The sequence below is a fragment of the Chiloscyllium plagiosum genome, chromosome 12, assembly GCF_004010195.1.
Source record: "Chiloscyllium plagiosum isolate BGI_BamShark_2017 chromosome 12, ASM401019v2, whole genome shotgun sequence".
NCBI classification, from domain to species: Eukaryota; Metazoa; Chordata; class Chondrichthyes; order Orectolobiformes; family Hemiscylliidae; genus Chiloscyllium; species Chiloscyllium plagiosum.
In genome coordinates this window covers 81,004,359-81,024,260 of record NC_057721.1, presented here as the reverse complement: position 1 = coordinate 81,024,260, position 19,902 = coordinate 81,004,359, and the positions used below count along the sequence as shown (strand labels likewise).

At 46.1% G+C, this 19,902-nt stretch overlaps 1 protein-coding gene across 1 annotated transcript in view; it reads right to left on the bottom strand.

The window, feature by feature from the left end:
- Positions 1 to 1,618: 1,618 nt before the first annotated feature.
- robo2 (roundabout, axon guidance receptor, homolog 2 (Drosophila)) overlaps positions 1,619 to 19,902 on the bottom strand; it is a 977,511-nt gene continuing 959,227 nt past the window's right edge. Inside the window, exons 30-33 of the mRNA XM_043700204.1 lie at positions 14,872 to 15,048; positions 7,589 to 7,801; positions 5,685 to 5,909; positions 1,619 to 2,408 (exon numbers count right to left, since the gene is read on the bottom strand). Of these exons, the coding sequence (XP_043556139.1) occupies positions 2,407 to 2,408; positions 5,685 to 5,909; positions 7,589 to 7,801; positions 14,872 to 15,048 (617 nt within the window). The 3' untranslated portion in view covers positions 1,619 to 2,406. The remainder of the gene's footprint in view (positions 2,409 to 5,684; positions 5,910 to 7,588; positions 7,802 to 14,871; positions 15,049 to 19,902) is intronic.

Here is a 19,902-nt window from a genome sequence, read left to right as displayed (position 1 = left end):
TTGTAATTGTCCTGCACTCAATGTCTGTGGCTGACCCTCAGCTGTGAAGTTCCCTTCCTAAATCCCTCTGCCTCTCATTCTGCTGTTGAGTTGTACTTTAGAAAACAAGAGCTTAAGGCTGAAAGGAACTAGGAGCAGGAGTAGGTCATTCAGCCCCCCAAACCTGCTCTGCCATTTAATACCATCATGGCTGATCTCATAAAGGCCTCAACTCCACTTTCCTGCCCAGTCCCCATAACCCTTCAACCCATTGCTAATTAAAAATCTGTCTATCTCAATCTTAAATTTACTCAAAGTCCCAGCACCCACTGCACTCTGGCGGAGTGAATTTCACAGTTTCACCACCATTTGAGAGAAGTAATTCCTCCTCATTTCTGTTTTAAATCTGCTTCCCGTTATCCTAAAACTATGACCTCTCGCTCTACATGAGGAAACGCCCTCTCTAGATCTACTTTGTCAATCCCCTTTCACCTCAATGAGATCTCCACTTGTTCTTCTAAACTCCTGACAATATAGGCTTGAACTGCTCAATCTTTCTTCACAAGACAAACCTTTCAATTGGGAATCAATCTTGTGAATGTAATCTCCTCACATATGACAGAGCTATTGGTCACATCTTCTCCATGGTGTTTGGTGCATTAGTCTGAGGGAAATGGGGCTGGGTGGGTTACTCTTCAGAGGGTCAGTGTGAACTTCTTGGGCTGAAGGGCCTGTTTCCACACTGTAGGGAATCTACTCTAATCTAATCTAATCTCCTGTCCCCTCATGGCTCACTGGGAACATTGGTAAGATTATCACACTACATGAACGTAGTTCAACTGTTGATAAAGTAGACAGAAAGGATGGAATCTTCAAAATTGGTGCGTGCGGTGCTGTATGCATTTCTCAAATACTGGGAGTACAGGTCCCAGATATGATAAACAGGCAGAGATCAGACAGATAAAGTCGCATAAAAACATCAAAGCTTTAATCAATATTCTATAGACCCATGAACAACTTTCTGTAATACTGACACACACACTTTATTTTAATTGTAACAGCGTAAGCAAGGCTCCAGACCTTGTTTAAGGATTAATGTTTAAGACTATATTTGACATCAAGCACCCTTTTTCAAAAGTCCTTGCAGTCATTAGCTGTGATTTAGGACCCCAGTCACACATTGTCAGAGCATTAACATGACATCTTTACACAGTTTAAAGTGGGGGAGATTAGGAAAGTCTCTGCACTATTAAAAAAAGGGCAAATGTTAGAGATAGCTACGTGTGGGCAAAGGGAAGGGGGAAGTGGGAAGGAGTCTTCTCTGGCCATGGGGCGAGGGGAAGACTTGGTGGATGTTCCTTAAGATGCCAACTGCGTTGGGCTCTCTCGCCAAGGTAATGTTCCGGTGATAACATCTGATACACACTCAGCTGAGAGGGTCCACAACCTCTTGTGGCATTAGCAGCTGGAGGTCATGGTCCAGGAACATCTAGAAGATTCTTTTACTTCCCCCTGATACACGCATGCACACACACACAAACATACGCGCACACACACATACGCACACACACATCCATGTGCGCACACACACATACACGTGCGCACACACACACACTCAAACATACGCACACACACACGAGCGCGCGCACGCACACACACAAACATACGCGCGTGCACACACATACACACACACACACACACAGACACACACAAAACCAAACATACAGTGAACAAAATCCCCCTCTCCTAACAACTCAATCGTTTTTAATCTTCCTCTTTTCTTCATTTACGTTGGGACTTTTAAAGTTTGTGCTTATCACTAAAAAAAATCAGTGCAAACTTCAAAACACAGAATCTTAAAAAAAAAGTGATACAGTAATAACCTTAAAAAACATTTTTTTTGTGTCTTTTTTTCACTTTTTAATGGCTGCCTGATCAATTCACATATAGTACAACAGACCAATAATAAAAAAAAAGAATAGACAATTACAGGATGAGAAAATCAAAAAAACAAGATGAACTTTTGTATATGAATACAACAGAAATTATTTACACAAGAAATTGCTTTCTCTCTCTCTCGGGCGATGATGGCTAAATTTCTATTCATGTTTAGATTCTTCCCTGTCCAGTTTCTAATTTTTTTGAGGAGGTGGGTGGGGAGAGGGGTAAGTGATGGAAGAAAGGGGCCAGAATGGGGGTGGGGGGTGGGGGGTGGGTTAATTGGTGGTGTTGGAAGGGGATGAGAAGCAATGTACCAAAGAATGATGTGGGGGACACGTGTGTGGCTGTGTTACCTTAGACTTTACATCACATTTACAGGTTTTGTCATAATACATTAAATAAGGGAGGAGGTTCATTGCACCATTTAAGTGTCATCGTGTCTGTGAGGCTTGCTCTGCAGAACGTCAGAAACATAGCTCTTCACCACTCTGCAGAAAAAAGGAATAAATGGAGAGAAAATAATATCAGGAGAGGTGTTCAAATCTTGCAGTACACAACACATCAGATCTTTCAGCATATACTTGTCGCCTACAATCGATCATTGTCACTGCCCTTTGGTGTAGCTCCCTTGTCCTGCACTGCCCTTTCACTTTTCAAATATATATTAGATTTCTTTTCTCTATTCTCCTCTCTGTACAAACCTCTTTCCGTTATCCTGACCCTCCATCCCGCTGAGATTTATTGTCGGGGTGATTCTCCTCACTCCCATGGACCAATGCCTCCCCCTCGAGCAACAGTGCCAAAAGAAAACAGACCAGCTGGTCATTCTTGCCTTCCACTATGTGGGATCTTGCTGTGCATGGTTGGATGGCATGTTTCCCACATTGCAACAGTCACTCCATTTCAGAGTGATTTTTCTCAGGAGCTTGTCAACCCATTTCTTTTGCATTCATTCACAAGATGCGGGCATCGTTACCGGACCCAGCATTCATTGCGTGTCCCTAATTGCCCCTTGGGAAGGTGGTGGTGAGCCACAGGCTTGGACTGCTGAAGTTCTCAGGGTACAGATACACTGTGCTGCGGGGAAGGAGTTCAAAGCTTTTGACCCGGCAACAGTGAAGGAACTATATTTCCAAATCAGGATAGTGAGTGGTTTGGAGGGGAACTTGCAAAGGTTGGTGTTCCCGTGTATCTGCTGCACTTATCCTTCTAAATGGAAGTGGTTGTGGGTTTGGAAGGTGCTGTCTAAGGATCTTTGGTGAATTTCAGCAATACATCTTGTAGACGGTACACGTTGCTGCTACTGAGTATGAGTGGTGGAGGGAGTGTATGTTTGTGGATGTGGTGCTAAACAATCGGCTACTTTGTCCTCGATGGTGTCAAGCTTCTTGAGTGTTGTTGGAGTTGCACCCATCCAGATTTTAGAACAGAGTGGTGCTGGAAAAGCACAGCAGTTCAGGCAGCATCTGAGGAGCAGGAAAATCGACGTTTCGGGCAAAAGCCCTTCATCAGGAATAGATGATGAAGGGCTATTCTTGATGAAGGGCTTTTGTCCGAAACATCGATTTTCCTGCTCCTCGGATGCTGCCTGAATTGCTGTGCTTTTCCAGCACCATTCTAATCTAGAATCTGGTTTCTAGCATTTGCAGTCCTTGGTTTTACCTAGCTGCCCCCATCCAGGCAAGTGGGGAGTATTCCAACACACTCCTGACTTGTACCTTGTAGATGATGGACAGGCTTTGGGAAGTCAAGAGGTGAGTTACTCGCTGCAGTATTCTTAGTCTCTGACCTGCTCTTATAATCACAGTATTTATTTGGCTAGTCCCATTGAGTTTCATGTTAATGGTAAACCCCAGAATATTGACAGTGCAGGATTCAGTGATGGTAACGCTATTTAAAGTCAAGTGTAGGTTTGATTTTGACTTGCTGGAGAAGATGATTGTCAGGTATAATCATTGTGTGATGCAAGTGTTACTTGGAAATGACTAACCAGAGTCAAAAGTTCTCAGGATAGGCTGGAATGTGTCATCAAGGCCACAATCTACATCTCCCCTAATTATTTTTTTCTGCTGCACAGACCTCCAAGTTATGTGTGTGGCAGTGAATTCTGGATTTAGAAGTCAGATTGTATGGGGTGTCTCTGGAACCTCTGAGCAGCTACAACAACTCAGAGGGAGTGCTGGTGACAGTCAGATCAGTCATGATTGGAACTGTTCCGCTGTTCTGAAAGGCAGAACAGGCTGGAGGGACCGAATAGCCTCCTCTGGCTCCTAATTCATATAAGTTCAGGAAAGATATCGTCATGATTGTTATTTCCTTCCTTAAACCCTCTTCAAATGTCTGCGATCTCCACATTCACCCAATGTTGCCCTACTCCCATCACTCGAATAAAGGCTAAATACTGTGGATGCTGGAAATCTGAAACACGTTCTCTTTCTGTCCCTGTCAGTTATGCTCTCAACTTAACAGAGCTCTCAGCTCTTGAATTCACTTCTTAAACCTTTTCACCTCGATATATCTCCTTCCTCCTTTCAGAAGCTTCTTAAAACCTAACTCCTCTCAACAAGCTTTAGGTTGGAGTCTCGTATCTCCTTATATTATTCCGTTTGAGATTTGTGTCTGACAATCACTCCTGGGAATGGTTTGGGACTATTTATTAACCTAATGGCACCATGGAAATTCACATGAGTGTTGGTGCAGGCCATTAGCACCAGCTAGCCTTTCAGCTAGCTGTCCATGTTGTACTGATTTAGAGTGCAAATTAAAATTCTCCTCCTGTTGCTCCTGATGCTTTCGTCTGCACTTTAAATCAGCATTTGATGCTCAGTGACCTTCCCCCAAGAGGGAACAGCTGAGATTTATTGACCAGCTAAAAACAAAATCCTTTACAATTTGAAAACCCTGATTAAATCTCCCCGCACTTTCTCTGCTCTAAGGGGAACAATCTAAGCTTCTCTGACCTGTCCACATTCACTGAGATAGGGAGGTGATGGCCTAGAGGTATTAACACTGGGCTATTAATCCCACAACAGCAGATGGTGTAATTTGAATTTAATAAAAATCTGGAATTAAGAATCTAATGATGACTATGAATCCATTGCCAATTATTAGAAAAACTCATCTGGTTCACTCATGCCCTTTAGGGAAGGAAATCTGTCATCCTTATCTGGTCTGGTCTACATGTGACTCCAAACCCACAGCAATGTGGTTGACTCTTACCTGCCCTCTGGGTAATTAGGGATGGGCAACAAATGCTGGTCTAACTATGGTGGCTCAGTGGTTAGCACTACTGCCCCACAGGTTTGGGTTCGATTCCTGCCTCTGTGTGGAGTTTGCACATTCTCCCCGTGGGTTTCCTCCCACAATCCAAAGATGTGCAGGTTAGGTGAATTGGCCATGCTAAATTGCTCATAGTGTTCGGGGATGTATAGGTTAGGTGCAATAGTCAGGGGTAAAAGTAGAGTAATAGGGTAGGGGAATGGGTCTGGGTGAGTTACTCTTTGGAGGGTCAGTGTGGACTTGTTGGGCCAAAGGGCCTGTTTCCACACTGCAGGGATTCTAACCAGTGATGTCCTCCTTGCGTGAATGAAATTAAAAAAAATTCTTCATTCTGGTAAATCACCTCTGTACCCACTCCCAGGTCATGACAACTTGCTGAAAGTTGACACTAAATGAGTGACTTGTGAAAGGTCTGGCAATGTTTACTGCTTCCCCTTTTCCCAACTCTGCAAGTCTTGCTGCATCTCAGTGACCCAGATACTTACATACATCCCCTAAAAACTGCCCTTGACCGCACGACCCCATATATCCTACGTCTGGAAGGTCACTGATGTTCCGCTGATGACTTGCAATAGTTGGACCCCCTCGTGAGGGCACGCCTTTCCTGGGGCCTGTTGAACCCTTTGATGAGGCTGTTCCAGATGAGCTGTGGCCACTGAGGTGACCTGGTGAGGGAAAGCTTGGCTTGCTGTATGGTATGAGTATTTCATCTGGAAAACACCAGAAACGTAAACTATCATTTGCAAGTTCAGACACTACATTCGTTTTACACTGAAGTACAGAGTGATATATGACGGAAGAATATTGAGAAAAAATATAAATTAGGGGGTTCTGAGATAGATTTTTAATCAGTAGGGGTACAGCAGCTAATGAACTTGAAAGACCCCATTCAGACAATGAGCAAAACTAACGTTATTTACATAATACCCTGCAAGAACTGTAACAAACACGACATTGGACAACCAGGCAGAAAACTAGCCGCCAGGATACATGAACACCAATTAGTCACAAAAAGACATGACCCTCCGTCATTAATACCCTCACATATGGTTGAGGAAGGACACCACTTAGACTGGGACAATACATCCATCCTAGAACAAGCCAAACAAGACATGCACGAGAATTCCAACTGGAACTCTATCAACAAACACATCGAGTTAGACCCCATCTACCACCTCCTGAGAAAATGAACAGGAAGTGACTTCACCACAGGAAATAACATCACCACAGGAAATGAAATCACCAACCCAAAGAAACCCAAACATGTAAATAGAAAGCAGGAATTTTCAGCATTGCTTCGCATGAGGTCCACTGAAGATGTTACCAAGTAAGGTAACGAACGTCTGGAAATGAACCTTTCAGCTCAGTGAGCAAACCTACATCCAGAATGATGAGTTATTGTTAAAAGGCAGGCAAGTGGAGTTGAGAATCATTTGATAAACCATGAATGGTGGAGAGGACTCGATGGGCTGAATGGCCTCATGCTGTACCAATGTTTAATTAAAGGAGGTGGAGGAGCAGAGGTACTGGGGCACACATATGCACATATCTAGGCAGTAGGACAGGCAGAGACATCAAGTAATGGCTTAATTAATAGGGACATAGAGTAGAAGAACAGGAAGTAATTGTTAAATTTGTACAAGGCACCTGTCAGCCCTCAGCTGGAGTATTGTGTGCACCACATTTTAGGAAAATATGTGACTACATTGGAGGGAGAGCAGAAGCAATTTACAAGAATGGTTCCAGGAATGAGAAACTTCTGTTATGAAGATAGATTGAAGAAGTTGGGACTGTTCTTCTTGGCGAGAATGAGGTTGAGAGGTGATCATACTGAGTTTTCTAAAATCACGACTTGAGCTGGACAGAGGAGATAGGAAGAAACTATATTCATTCATAAAAGGAACAAGGACTAGCATAGATGTGAAGCAATGTGCAATTTTCACTCAGTGATTATTTAGGGTATGGAATGCCATGTCTGAGATGTTCAAGAGGGGCATTTACCTCAGAGGACTATGGGTCATTAAATATATTCAAGGCTGAGATAGACAGATTTTTAATTAGTGAGGGAATCAAGGGTAATGGGGAAAAGGCAGGAAAGTGGAGTGTAGGGTTATCAGATCAACCACAATCTCAGTGAATGGTGCAGCAGACATGATAGGCTGAATGGCCTACTTTTGCTCCTGTATCTAATGATCTCAGGTGATTGAATATGTTCAGCGTACAGTGAGACAGACTTTTTTAGTGTGTCCATGTGAGGTGGACATCATTAATCTTCAAGGACATCACGTTTTCAGAAGAGGGGTCAGGAAAGAGATTGGACAAGGCTCGACGGGCTGACTGATCTCCTACTGCTTATATCCTGATTAGGTCGGACACTGGCTACTCCTACCTGAGCCTAGTGTTGGCTTCTGTGGGAGCTTGTTCCGTGAATCTTCTTGATACCCGTGGTCTAGAGATGTTTTGGCCAGATGCTCCATGTTCTCCTCTAGGCTGGGCAGTTGTTGTCTCTCTAGAGAATCTGCCATGCCCGTCCCTTTGGGTACTTGCCCAGATTGCAGCTTTGAACCTTGACACGGCGGTGGGTCAGGTGGAGGAGGCAGGTCTTCAGGAAATAAAAGGAAGAGAAGCAAGTCAAAGATAGACTGAGATATTCTGCCACTCCAGCCTCCCTTTCATCAAGCTGAGGGCCATCAGTGGTGGAGAACTGTAATCCTATAAACCTGTCCCCTTGCCAGGGAGGATTGCAGCAGTGGAGGGGTTGAACAGGACATTGGTTAGTCCACTTTTGGAATACTACATTCAATCTGGGCTCCCTCCTATTGGAAGGATGTTGTGAAACTTGAAAGGGTTCAGAAAAGATTTACAAGGATGTTGACAGGGTTGAAGGGTTTGAGCTATAGGCAGTGGCTGAATAGGCTGGGGCTGTTTCCTCTGGATCATCAGAGGTTGAGGAGTGACCGTGTAGAGGTTGATAAAATCATGAGGGGCATGGTTAGAGTGAATAGTCAAGGTCTTTTTCCCAGGGTAGGGGTGTCCAAGATTAGAGGGCATAGGTTTAAGGTGAGAGGGGAAAGACTTAAAAGGGGCCAAAAATGTGCAATGCTTGCTATCTTTTCATAGTATTAATCTGAAGACTAACATAATTATTTTCTATATTTTACATTTTGGGGAGGTCTCTTATTCCTGTAGTGCTTCTGAAGAATTTTAGCTCAGACTAATGGGACCCTTTGGCTGCTCCACCATTCAATGGGACCATGGCTAATCCGACATTCCTCATTTCCATTTTTCTGCCCTTTTGGGTGGCATTGTAGCACAGTGGTTAGCTCTGTTGCCTCACAGCGCCAGAGACTTGGGTTCAATTCCCGCCTCAGGCGACTCTCTGTGTGGAGTTTGCACATTCTCCCTGTGTCTGCGTGGGTTTCCTCCGGGTGCTCCGGTTTCCTCCCACAGTCCAAAAACGTGCAGGTTAGGGTGAATTGGCCATGCTAAATTGCCCGTAGTGTTAGGTGAAGGGATGAAATGTAGGGGTATGGGTCTGGGTGGGTTGCGCTTCGGCGGGTCGGTGTGGACTTCTTGGGCTGAAGGGCCTGTTTCCACACTGTAAGTAATCTAATCTCCGGAACCCATTGATCCCCGACTGATCACGAATTTCTCTCTCAACTTTAAATATCCACTAGGACTCTGTCCCCACAGCTCTCTGTGACAAGTAGTTCCAAAGACTCACAACCCTCTGAGAGAAGGAATTCCTCCCCATCTCAGCCTTACATTGGTGTCCCTTTATTCTGAGACTGTGCCCTCTGGTCCTAGACTCCCTCGTGAGGGGAATCATCCTCCCAGAATTGACCCTGTCACGCCTCTTAAGGACTTGCTTTTCAACAGCAAAAGCTCACATTTATATTGCGCTGGTAACATTGGAAACTGTTCCAAAATGATTCATGGAAATGGAGAAAATGGGAGCAGGCCATTCAGCCCTTCGAGCCTGCTCCACCATTCAATATGATCATGGCTGCTCATCCAACTCCTGCTTTCTCCCCCATACCCTTTGATCCCTTTAGTCCTAAGAATGATATCTAACTCTTTCTTGAAATCATTCAACATTTTGGCCTCAAATGCTTTCTGTAGCAGAGAGTTCCACAGGGTCCCCACTCTCTGGGTGAAGACCATTTCTCCTCATCTCAGTCCTAAATGGCCCGTCCTGTAACCTTACACTGTGAAGCAACCTCCAGCAAAACTTGATACCAAACCACATGATGGCTTCACTGATGGGTGACTGAAAACCTGGTCAAGGGCCTTCAGAGGTGGACACTGTGTTTGAGAAATGGAGAGATTGAGGGAGAGTATTCTAAAATGTGGCAGAACTGAAGGTGTGGCTGAGGAGGATGCAATTAAAATCTGGGATGCCAGAGAAGCTAGAAATGAAAGGCATTCACTCAATTCATTTGACATGAAAGTTTGTGATTGGAGTTTCCAACACTTTAGTTGGATGCTGACAATTTTGTCTTGTGAGTTGGACTTAGAAGACTGAGAGTTGGCCCAGCCAGGTCTATGCTGAGCAAAATGTCTCGAGCTCCAACACGATTCTCCACCTTCACTGTATAGTTTAGGCTGAACTTTCACGGCAGTATCTGAAGGGAGTGGAGACATCTGGGCCAGGAAGTCAAGCTCCATTGCAGTTAATGTGGGGGTGCTCAAGATCCAAGTCAAGTACATCTCCATCACAGGCTCTCCCATTGTGCCTGCACTGGTTCTTCAACTGAGCATCATTACCTCCCGCCAATCTCATACTTCGTCCCCCTCTCCTTGCACACCATTTCCATCCAACTGATCATCCAATACCCTATTGAATGCCTCAATTGAGCCTGCCTCAACCCCACTTCTATCAGCTGTTTCTGACACACTGTCAGAAAAACTGATACCCAAAACCTCCCAGCACCCCCATTTCCCATTCACACATCCCCACTGCTCTCCGTAATGCTCATTCTGAACAGGGTTGCATAGAATCCCTACAGTGTGGAAACAGGCCCTTCAGCCTACACCAAACCTCTGAAGAGCAACCCGCCCAGACCCATTCCCCTACCATCCTATATTTGCCCCTGACTAACGCACCTAACCTGCACATCCTTGAACACTCTGGGCAATTTAGCATGGCCAATTCACCTAACCTACACATCCTTGAACACTCTGGGCAATTTAGCACGGCCAATTCTGGTTGTGGGAAGCAACCAGAGCACAAAGAGGAAAGCCACAAAATCACGGGGAGAATGAGCAAACTCCACATAGACAATCGCCCGAGGCTAGCATCGAACCCGGGTCGCTGGCACTGTGAGGCAGCAGTGCTAACTACTCAGCCACCATGCTGCCCCAATTAAAGCAAAGGCAGAAGGCTTGTCTTTCTCTGGAGGTATCCACAGCTTTGCAATCAAGGAAGTCCTTTTGAAGTGGAGTGACTGTTGTAATGTGGGAACTGCAGCAGCAAATAAATGTAGCAGACTCCCACAAACAGTAATGTGACAAAAACAGGTTGTTTTTCAGTGAGTCCAGTTGACAGATGAATATTAGCCCAGGAGGGTGTGGGGAACACCATCGTGCCTTTTATTGAGATAGGGAGGGATGGGGCAATGGAATGTTACACAGACAAGGATAAGTATATCATTGTGATGTTAATTGACAGACAAGTATCAGCTTGACACCGGAACACAGAGGGAAAGGAGAGAATGTGTGATTTTAAACATCAGAACAGGAATAGAGCAAATTAACAATCATAACTGTTGAGTCGAGTACTCCCCTGACATCCTTCAAAATAGTTGCCACAGGATCTCTAAATGAGAGCATTCCCAGACACCAGGCTTAATGACTCATTCAAACACCACACTTCACCAAGGAAGGCCTTGCTCAGTATGACTAGTCCCAGTCATATACTCGATTCCTCTGGAATGTGATAAATATCCACAACCTCCTCACTGAGGGTGCAGAGAGTAAAACGCTGAGCTAACTGCTATATCAGTCCTGCAAGGGATGGAGACAGTATAGAAGAAGCTTCACTCTGCATCCAACCCCATGCTGTCCCTATCCTGGGAGTATTTGATGGGGATAGTGTAGAGGGAGCTTTACTCTGTGTCTAACCCCATGCTGTCCCTGTCCTGGGAGAGTTTGATGGGGACACTGTAGAGCGATCTTGACTTTCTGTTTAAAAAAGGAGTTTTACTCGGTAACCCCGTACTATTTGTGTCATTGGAAAGTATGATGGGGATAATTTTAAGAGAGCTTTACTTTCAGTTTAAGAGGGAACTTCACTCCTGTAGAAGTGAATGGTTTATTGAGAAGACATCTGGAAAGGAATTGCTGAATCATTATTAACCACTACCATAGCTCAGGTATCTGAGCTAATATGGAGTGGTTCAACTCTGAAACTGCTGACCATTATTGAGCCCTGGAAGCTGTCCTGTATTGACATGAAATGAGCTGATGTTACTCAACCTCTCTTCAGTGTCCATTGGAACAGATCCAGATGTTGAAATACAGGGGTCAGAGTGGGAGATGCAATGACGAGTATCCAAACCCCTAAGCCCAGACTTGTGTCCTGTAAAGCTCCCCGGTCTGTGATTAGAACAGAACTAAGAGCAGGAGGAGGCCATTCAGTCCCTCGAGCCTGGTCTGCAATTGAATAGGATCATGGCTGAACTCATCTCAGCCTCAACTCCACTTTCCTGCCTGCTCTACATAACCCCTCAACCTGTTACTGATTAAAACTCTGTCTCTCTCTCTCCTCCTTAAATAGCTTTGGTATTCCTGACGTGGGGAAGAATGCTGTTGTGACCAGTGAGGCAAAGGAAGTACAGGGAACTATTATTTAAATGTTAGGAGGGAAACGTTGGGAGTTTCTTGTGTCTGAAAGGGGGATGTAGCTTCTGTGTTTGGGAACAGTAGGGGAGGGCCGGGGGTAGCTGAGGTCAGTGTTGCAGAGGGTGGGTGTCCCCTCAGGGCAGACGCGTTTGCTGGTGGCCACACTAACTGCTTCTCCCTGCACAGATGCTGACTGCAGGATGTGATGAATAACTGCAGTATGTACTGTTTACATTCCAGGATCCAGAACAGCTCAATGCTACCAGCCAGCTGCCTGCCACGAGCAGCATTTGGCCAGTGATCTGGGAGGGCTTGAGACATTGACGAGGCAATGAAATAGCACAGTACTCCGCTTTCCCGGTGACACAGTCCTCAACAAACACCACGCTGAGGAGAAACAGGAGGCCGAAATGAGGACAGTTATCAGGCACACAATAGCAGTCACCTTCAGTCACTGAGTGAGTGACAGAGGCTGCAATCCAAAAGACAGCTGGTCCCAGCGTTCAGGTGAGGAAAATGGAGCCAGATTTCCAGCAAGACCCAGGCTGATGTTTACACAAATGCTCAATGTGACAGCTGACCATTTTCAGCTTGGTTTGTTTTTATAACTTTGCTCAATTACTGCACCTCACTCTCTTGGCTGCTGACTATCTCTGTGTTTGTACAGCAACATTGTCACAACATAACTCCTCATAAAATCCAGCGAATAATTCCTGGCCCTGGGTTACTGCCCGATCTACGTACAAAGGGTGAGACAGCCCAGAGTGTGCCTTGCCTGCAGATGTGGTGAAATAATGTCACAACACTAGATGTAAGATTATCAAATCTTGTTACACAGATGAGGAAAGGTTCCTGTTCTGTGTCAGCTCAGCTCACAACATCTTATAAAAAAACAATTTCACCAAATCCAGTGTCACAGAGAGATAAATCTGAACCCAGTATTCCCCGACCATCATGTGATGGGGCTGAAAGCAGTTTTGCATACAGAACTGTCTGATAACAAGGGAGAAAGTTACATGCAGCAGCTCTGCACAGATCCCAATGATCACATTAAATGTGACCACCTAGCTTGCTCTAAAGTGTCTCTGATCATAGTTTACAAGTTTTACCCTGTGATAATCAATTTGGGTCACACAGCACTGTTCGAGGGTCTGTACTATGGGAGTGCCGCACTGTCAGAGGATCAGTACTGAGGGAGTGCCTCATTGTCGGAGGGTCAGTACTGAGGGAGTGCTGCACTGTTGGAGGGTCGGTACTGAGGGACTACTGCACTGTTAGAGGTTCAATACTGAAGGGGTGCCACACTGTCAGAGGGTCAGTGCTGAGGGAGTGCTGCACTGTCAGAGGATCAGTACTGAGGGAGTGCCACAATGTCAGAGAGTCAGTGCTGAGGGAGTGCTGCACTGTCAGAGGGTCAGTACTGAGGGAGTGCCACACTGTCAGAGAGTCAGTGCTGAGGGAGTGCAGCACTGTCAAAGGGTCAGTACTGAGGGAGTGCAGAATTGTCAGAGGGTCAGTATAGAGGGAGTGCTGCATTGTCAGAGGGTCAGTACTGAGGGAGTGCTGCACTGTCAGAAGGTGAATGCTGAGGGGGTGCCTCACTGTCAGTGGGTCAGTACTGAGGGAGTGCTGCACTTTTAAAAGGTCAGTACTGAAGGAGTGCCGCACTGTCAGAGGGTCAGTACTGAGGGAGTGCAGCACTGTCAGAGGGTCAGTACTGAGGGAGTGCCGCACTGTCAAAGGGTCAGTACTGAGGGAGTGCTGCACTGTCGGAGGGTCAGTATTGAGGGAGTGCTGCACTATCAGACGGTCAGTACTGAGGGAGTGCTGCACTGTCAGAGGGTCAGTATTGAGGGAATGCTGCACTATCAGACGGTCAGTACTGAGGGAGTGCTGCACTGTCGGAGGGTCAGTATTGAGGGACTGCTGCACTGTCAGCGGGTCAGTACTGCGAAAGTGTTACACTGACAAATGGTCAGTTCTGAGGGAGTACTGCAGTGTCACACAGTCATTACTGAGGGAGTGCCGCACTGTCAGAGGGTCAGTATTGAGTGAGTGCTGCACTGTCAGAGGGTCAGTACTGAGGGAGTGCTGCACTGTCAGCGGGTCAGTGCTGAGGGAATGCAGAACTGTCAGAGGGTCAGTACTGAGGGAGTGCTGCACTGTCAGAGGGTCAGTACTGAGGGAGTGCTGCACTGTCAGCGGGTCAGTACTGAGGGAGTGCTGCACTGTCAGCGGGTCAGTACTGCGAAAGTGTTACACTGACAAATGGTCAGTTCTGAGGGAGTACTGCACTGTCACACAGTCATTACTGAGGGAGTGCCGCACTGTCAGAGGGTCAGTGCTCAGAACCTTCTTCCTCCATCTCGCTACTGTAGAAATGCAAGTCAGTTCTTGGTGATAATGCGATCTGGGTTGATATAAATCCTTCACCCAGAGTCCACCCTATCCAATGTCTGTAGTGTTTTGTCAATGTGCTTGCTGTGGGATCCTGGGCTCACCATCTGCTGCTAATGGGATTCTTACAGGATCTGCGACTCACCATCAGCTGCCAATAGGAATGCTATGGGATCTAGGACTGACCATTTCCTGCCAATGGGATTGCTATGTTATCCGGGACCAATCATTTCCTGTCAATGGGATTGCTATGAGATCCAGGACTCATCATGTCCTGTCAATGGGATTGCTATGAGATCCAGGACTCTCCATGTCCTACCAATGGGATTGCTATGAGATCCAGGACTCACCATGTCCTGTCAATGGGATTGCTATGGTATCCAGGACTCTCCATGTCCTGTCAATGGGATTGCTATGGGATCCGGGACTCACCATCTGCTGCTGCCTCCCTGCGGTGTGGTGCCGAGGGCTGCTCCATTCTGCCCCCTGCTGGCTTGTGTTTTTTGGGAGGTCTGGATCTCTGACACTGGTTGTGAGCCACACCCACACTCCCGTTGCTGGAGAACGGGCTGCTGGGTTGGAGACGCTGCGAAGAGGAATATCCTTTACCTATCGGCACAAGAAACCCCGGAGGGGATAACATGGTTAATGACTTCCTCCACCATTGAGCCACAACCCTATTTAGCATTGTCCAAACTGCGGTAGGAGAATGGTGTCCAGTTTGGTGCACCACATTCCAAGGGAGGTGTCAAGGGGAGGATCCAGAGGGGATTCACTCGAATAGCACAAGAAAATGGGGATTCTTCACTGTTGTGAAGAGATGATTGAGTGCATATCAATCTAAGTGATCACAAGAACATACGAAAGAGGCAGAGAAGTAGATCATTGAGTCCACTACACCTCCTCCACTAATCAGAAGATCTTGACAGATCTAATTCTGCTAAACCCCACTTTCCCTATAGCCCTTCATTCCCTTGTTGATCAAAAATTATGAAACAAATACAGAGACTCTTTCCAGTGGAGGGGCGTTGGTCACCAGAGGTCACGACCTTGAAGCCAGTCAGTGGTCAGGGGCAGAAGGGTGTGACTACCAGCAAGGCAGGTAGAGGGATCAACGGGTTAGTGCTGAAGGAGACTTAGGCCTTGAGCATGGCTGTCATTTTAGAGGCCATTCAGCACCAGCCCTCCAAAGAACATCCCACCCAGGCCCACTCCATCCTGATTGGGGTTTTTACCATGGCCCATCCACCCCAACATGCACACCATGAGCAATTTCCCACAGCTTTCCCACCCTATCCTGCACAGCTTTGGACTGTGGGAGGAAACTCACACAGACACGAAGAGAATGTGCAAACTCCACACAGACAGTCGCCCAAGGCTGGAATCGAACCTGAGTCCCTGGCACTGTGATGCAGAAGTGCTAACCACTGAGCCACCGCGTTACCATCAGATTCTCTCACAGGTTTGAGATTCTTGCTCCCTGTGTGGATGAGAGAGGGGGCTGTAGGGAGCATGAGAAAACTGACCATGACTGTGCTACAGGGAGCCATTCAAGAGGGGGTAGAGAAGGGAAATGTAGCTGTAATTGGGGATAGTACAGTAAGGTGAATAAACAGTATTCTCTGAGGTCAGGATCGGGAGCCCCAAAGGCTGTGTTACCTGGTGCCTGGGTTCAGGATATTGCATCTGGGCTGCAGAGGAACTGGGAGTGAGAGGGGAAAGATCTAGTTGTTGTTGTTCATGTAGGTCCCAATGAAACAGGTACAAAGGGGAAAGAGGTTCTTCTGAGGGAATATAAGCAGCTTGGATCCTAAATTCAAAAGCAGAACCGAAAAGGTAATAATCTCCAGATTACTACCTGAGCCATGAGCTAATTGGCACAGGGTCAACAAGATTGAAGAGGGAAACATTTGGCTCAAAGATTGGTTGAGGATAAGTGGGTTTGAATTCACAGGATGTTGGCACTGGTACGGAGGAAGGAGGGAGCTGTTCCAGTGGGATCAGATTACTGGAAAATTGCATAACCAGGGCTAAGGTTAGGGCTTTAAACTGAATAGTGGAGGGGCTGTGGGACCCGTATCTTGGAAAATTATGGAAATAATTCAAGCGGAGGAGATAGCAGTAGAGGCTTTCAAAGTTTCCAGAACAAGTGACCGGACAGAGAGGATGGAAAAGATCAGGAATCTAACATCAGGCTCAGCAGCTAAGGGATCAGCTATGGAAAAGGGCAGTTAGTCAATGCAGGACTGAGGGTGTTGTAATTGAATGCAGACAGTGTATGAAAGAAGGTAAATGAGCTTGTAGTGCAAACTGAAATTGGCAAGTACAACGTTCGTGGGGATCACAGAGACGTGTTTGCAAGGGCACCTTATTGAAAGGACAGGCAGGTGGACAGGGGGTCTGGGGTACCCAGTTAGTAAGAAATCAAATTTAATTAATAGTAGGAATCGATATAGGGTCAGAGGTGTAGAATCTGTGTGGGTAGAGTTGAAGACCCACAAATGAGGACACCACATACCATGGTGGGAGTCGGGCCTCCCAGCAGGAGTCAGAATGTGGGGCTGACAGTAAATCAGGAGATGGAAAAGGTGCGTAAGGAAGGCATTTATTGCAATAATCACGGGGAACGTCAATATGCAGGTGGTAAATCAGGTTAGTAGCAGACCCCAATAAAAAGCATTAATGGAACGTCTACAAGATGGGTTTTTGGAGCAGCTTGTGGTACTGCCCACTTGAGAAAACGCAATTCTGAATTTAGGATTAAGTAATGTGCAATTAGGCAGACTTCATCAGGGAGTTTAATGTGAAGGAAACCCCGAGGAGGCAGGGATCATAATATGACAGAATTCACCCAGCAGTTTGAGAGGGTGAAGCTGGAATCAGATAAACTCTATTACACTTGAGTAAAAGTAACGAGAAAGATATGAGGGAGGAGATAGCCAGAATCGATTGGAAGGGGAGCCCAGCAGGGAAGATGGAAGAACAGCAATGGCAGGAGTTTCCAGGGATATTTCTCGGAGTTGTTCGGGAGGCACAGCAGAAATTCATCCCAAGACGAACAGTGCTAACGGAAGGATACGGCAATCATTGCTGGCAAGAGTTTGGAGACAGCATAAAAATGACAAAACCAAATAGTGCAGTGATGATTAGTGGGAAGCCAGGAGATTGGGAAGACTTTGAAAACCAGAAGAGGGTAACTGAAAAAAACAATAAGTGGGAGAAGATGAAATATGCAAGTGAGGTAACTAGTGACGCGAAAGAAGATTGCAAGAGTTTAGATATGTTTAGGTATATGATAAGTAGGAAAGAAGGAAGAGTGGTCATTGGACTGCTGGAAAAATGAGGTTGGAGATGCAGTAATGGGGAACAAAGAAATGGTGGAGGAACTGAATATGTACATTATATCTGTTTTCATCATAGAAGACACCAGCAGCAGACCAGAACTTGAAGAGAGTCAGGGGGCAGAGATAAGTGTAGTGGCCATCAGTAAGGAGGAGGTGCTGGGGAAGTCAAAAGGTCTGAATATGGATAAATCACCCAGACCAGATGATCGACACCCCAGAACTCTGAAGGCGATAGCTTAGGAGATTGTACAGCCATTAGTGGTGATCCTTCATGAATCACTGGCGTCAGGGAGGGTCCCAGAAGACTGGAAAATGGCTAATGTAAAACCCCTGTTTAAGAAGGGAGGGACGCAGGAAACTGTATGCTGGTTAGCCTGACCTCAGTCATTGGTAAAAATTTAGATATGATTAAGGATGAGATTACAGGTTTTGGAAGTGCATGGTAAAATAGGGATGAGTCAACGCGGCTTCATCGAGGAGAGGTCATGCTCGTTACATGCCTAACAGACGTTTTCGGCAAGTTAGAGAAAGGAGAGCCAGTGGGTGTCATCAGTTTAGATTTCCGGAAGGCCTTTGACAAGGTGCTGTACATGAGGCTGCTGAATAAGATAAGTGCCCATGGTGTTAGGAGCAAGCTACTGGCATGGATAAAGGATTGGCTGACTGGCAGAAGGTAGAGAGTGGGGATAATGGGGTTTATTTCAGGCTGGCAGCCAGTGACTAGTGTTCCGCAGGGGAGTATATTGGAACCACAACGATTCACGTTATACATTAATGATCTGGATGAAGGAACTGAGGACATTGTTACTAAGTTTGCAGATGTGACAAAGATAGGTGGAGGGACAGATAGCGTTGAGGAAGCAGGGAGGCTGCAGAAAGACTTTGAGTGTCTAGGAGAGTGAGCAAAGAAGTGACAGATGGAATACAGTGTGGGTAAGCATGACATTATGCACTTTGATGGAAAAATAGGGGCACAGATTGTTTTATAAATGGGAACAGGCTTTGGAAATCTGAAGCACAAAGTGACTTGGAAGTCCTAGTTCAGGATTCTCTTAAAGTTAATGTGCAGGTTCAGGTGGCAGTTAGGAAGGCAAATGTAATATTAGTATTCATTTTGAGATTTAGAATACAAGAGCAGAGATGTGCTGCTGAGGCTGTATTAGGCTCTAGTCAGACGGCATTTGGAATACTGTGAGTAGTTTTGGGCCCCATAACTAAGGAAGGATGTACTGGAGTTGTTGAAGGTCCAGAGAAGGTTTACAGGAATGATCCTGGGGATGAAGAGTTTGTCATATGAGGAGTGGTCGAGAACTCTGGGTCTGTACTCAATGGAGTTTAGAAGGATGAGTGGGGTATCTGATTGAAACTTATAGAATCCTGAGAGTCCTGGATAGACTGGATATGGAGAAGGTGTTTCCACCAGTAGGAGAGACTAGGACCTGAGGGCACAGCCTCAGAGTGAAGGGGTGATCCTTTAGAACTGAGATGGGGAGGAATTTCTTCAGCCGGGGGGGGGGGGGCGGAGAATCTGTGGAATTTATTGCTGCAGAGGGCCGTGGAGGCCAAGTCATTGAGTGTATTGAAGACACAGATAGGTAGGTTCTTCATTAGTGAGGGGATCAACGTTTATGGGGAAAAGCAGGAGGATGGGGTTGAGAAACATATCAGCCATGATCGAATGGTGAAGCAGACTCAATGGGCTGAATGGCCTCATTCTACACCTGCATCTTATGGTCTAATGACACACTGGAGAGAACCAGCATGACAGATTGGGAGAAGAGTCCTTCATGCAGCTAATTGCTGCGATCTGGGAAGGTGCTGTTGAAAACGGATCCAATCTCCACTTACACAGGAACTGAATAACTATTGAAGCAGGGATGTTTTCGGGCAAATCAGGAAGCAGGGTGACAGATGTGAGATAGGCACAGTTGGCTGTGCTCCGTCCTCCATCTTCTCCTCATGCTCAAATCAGGGTAAAAGGTGCTACAGTATCAGGAACGGTACATGGAAATGGGGTAAACAGTGGGGAAAGAAAGTGATGGGGGGATGGCTAGTTGGTGGAGAGGTAACTGGTGGAGGAGGGGGTAGATGGTTGGGGAGGAGTTGGCAGTGGGGAGTT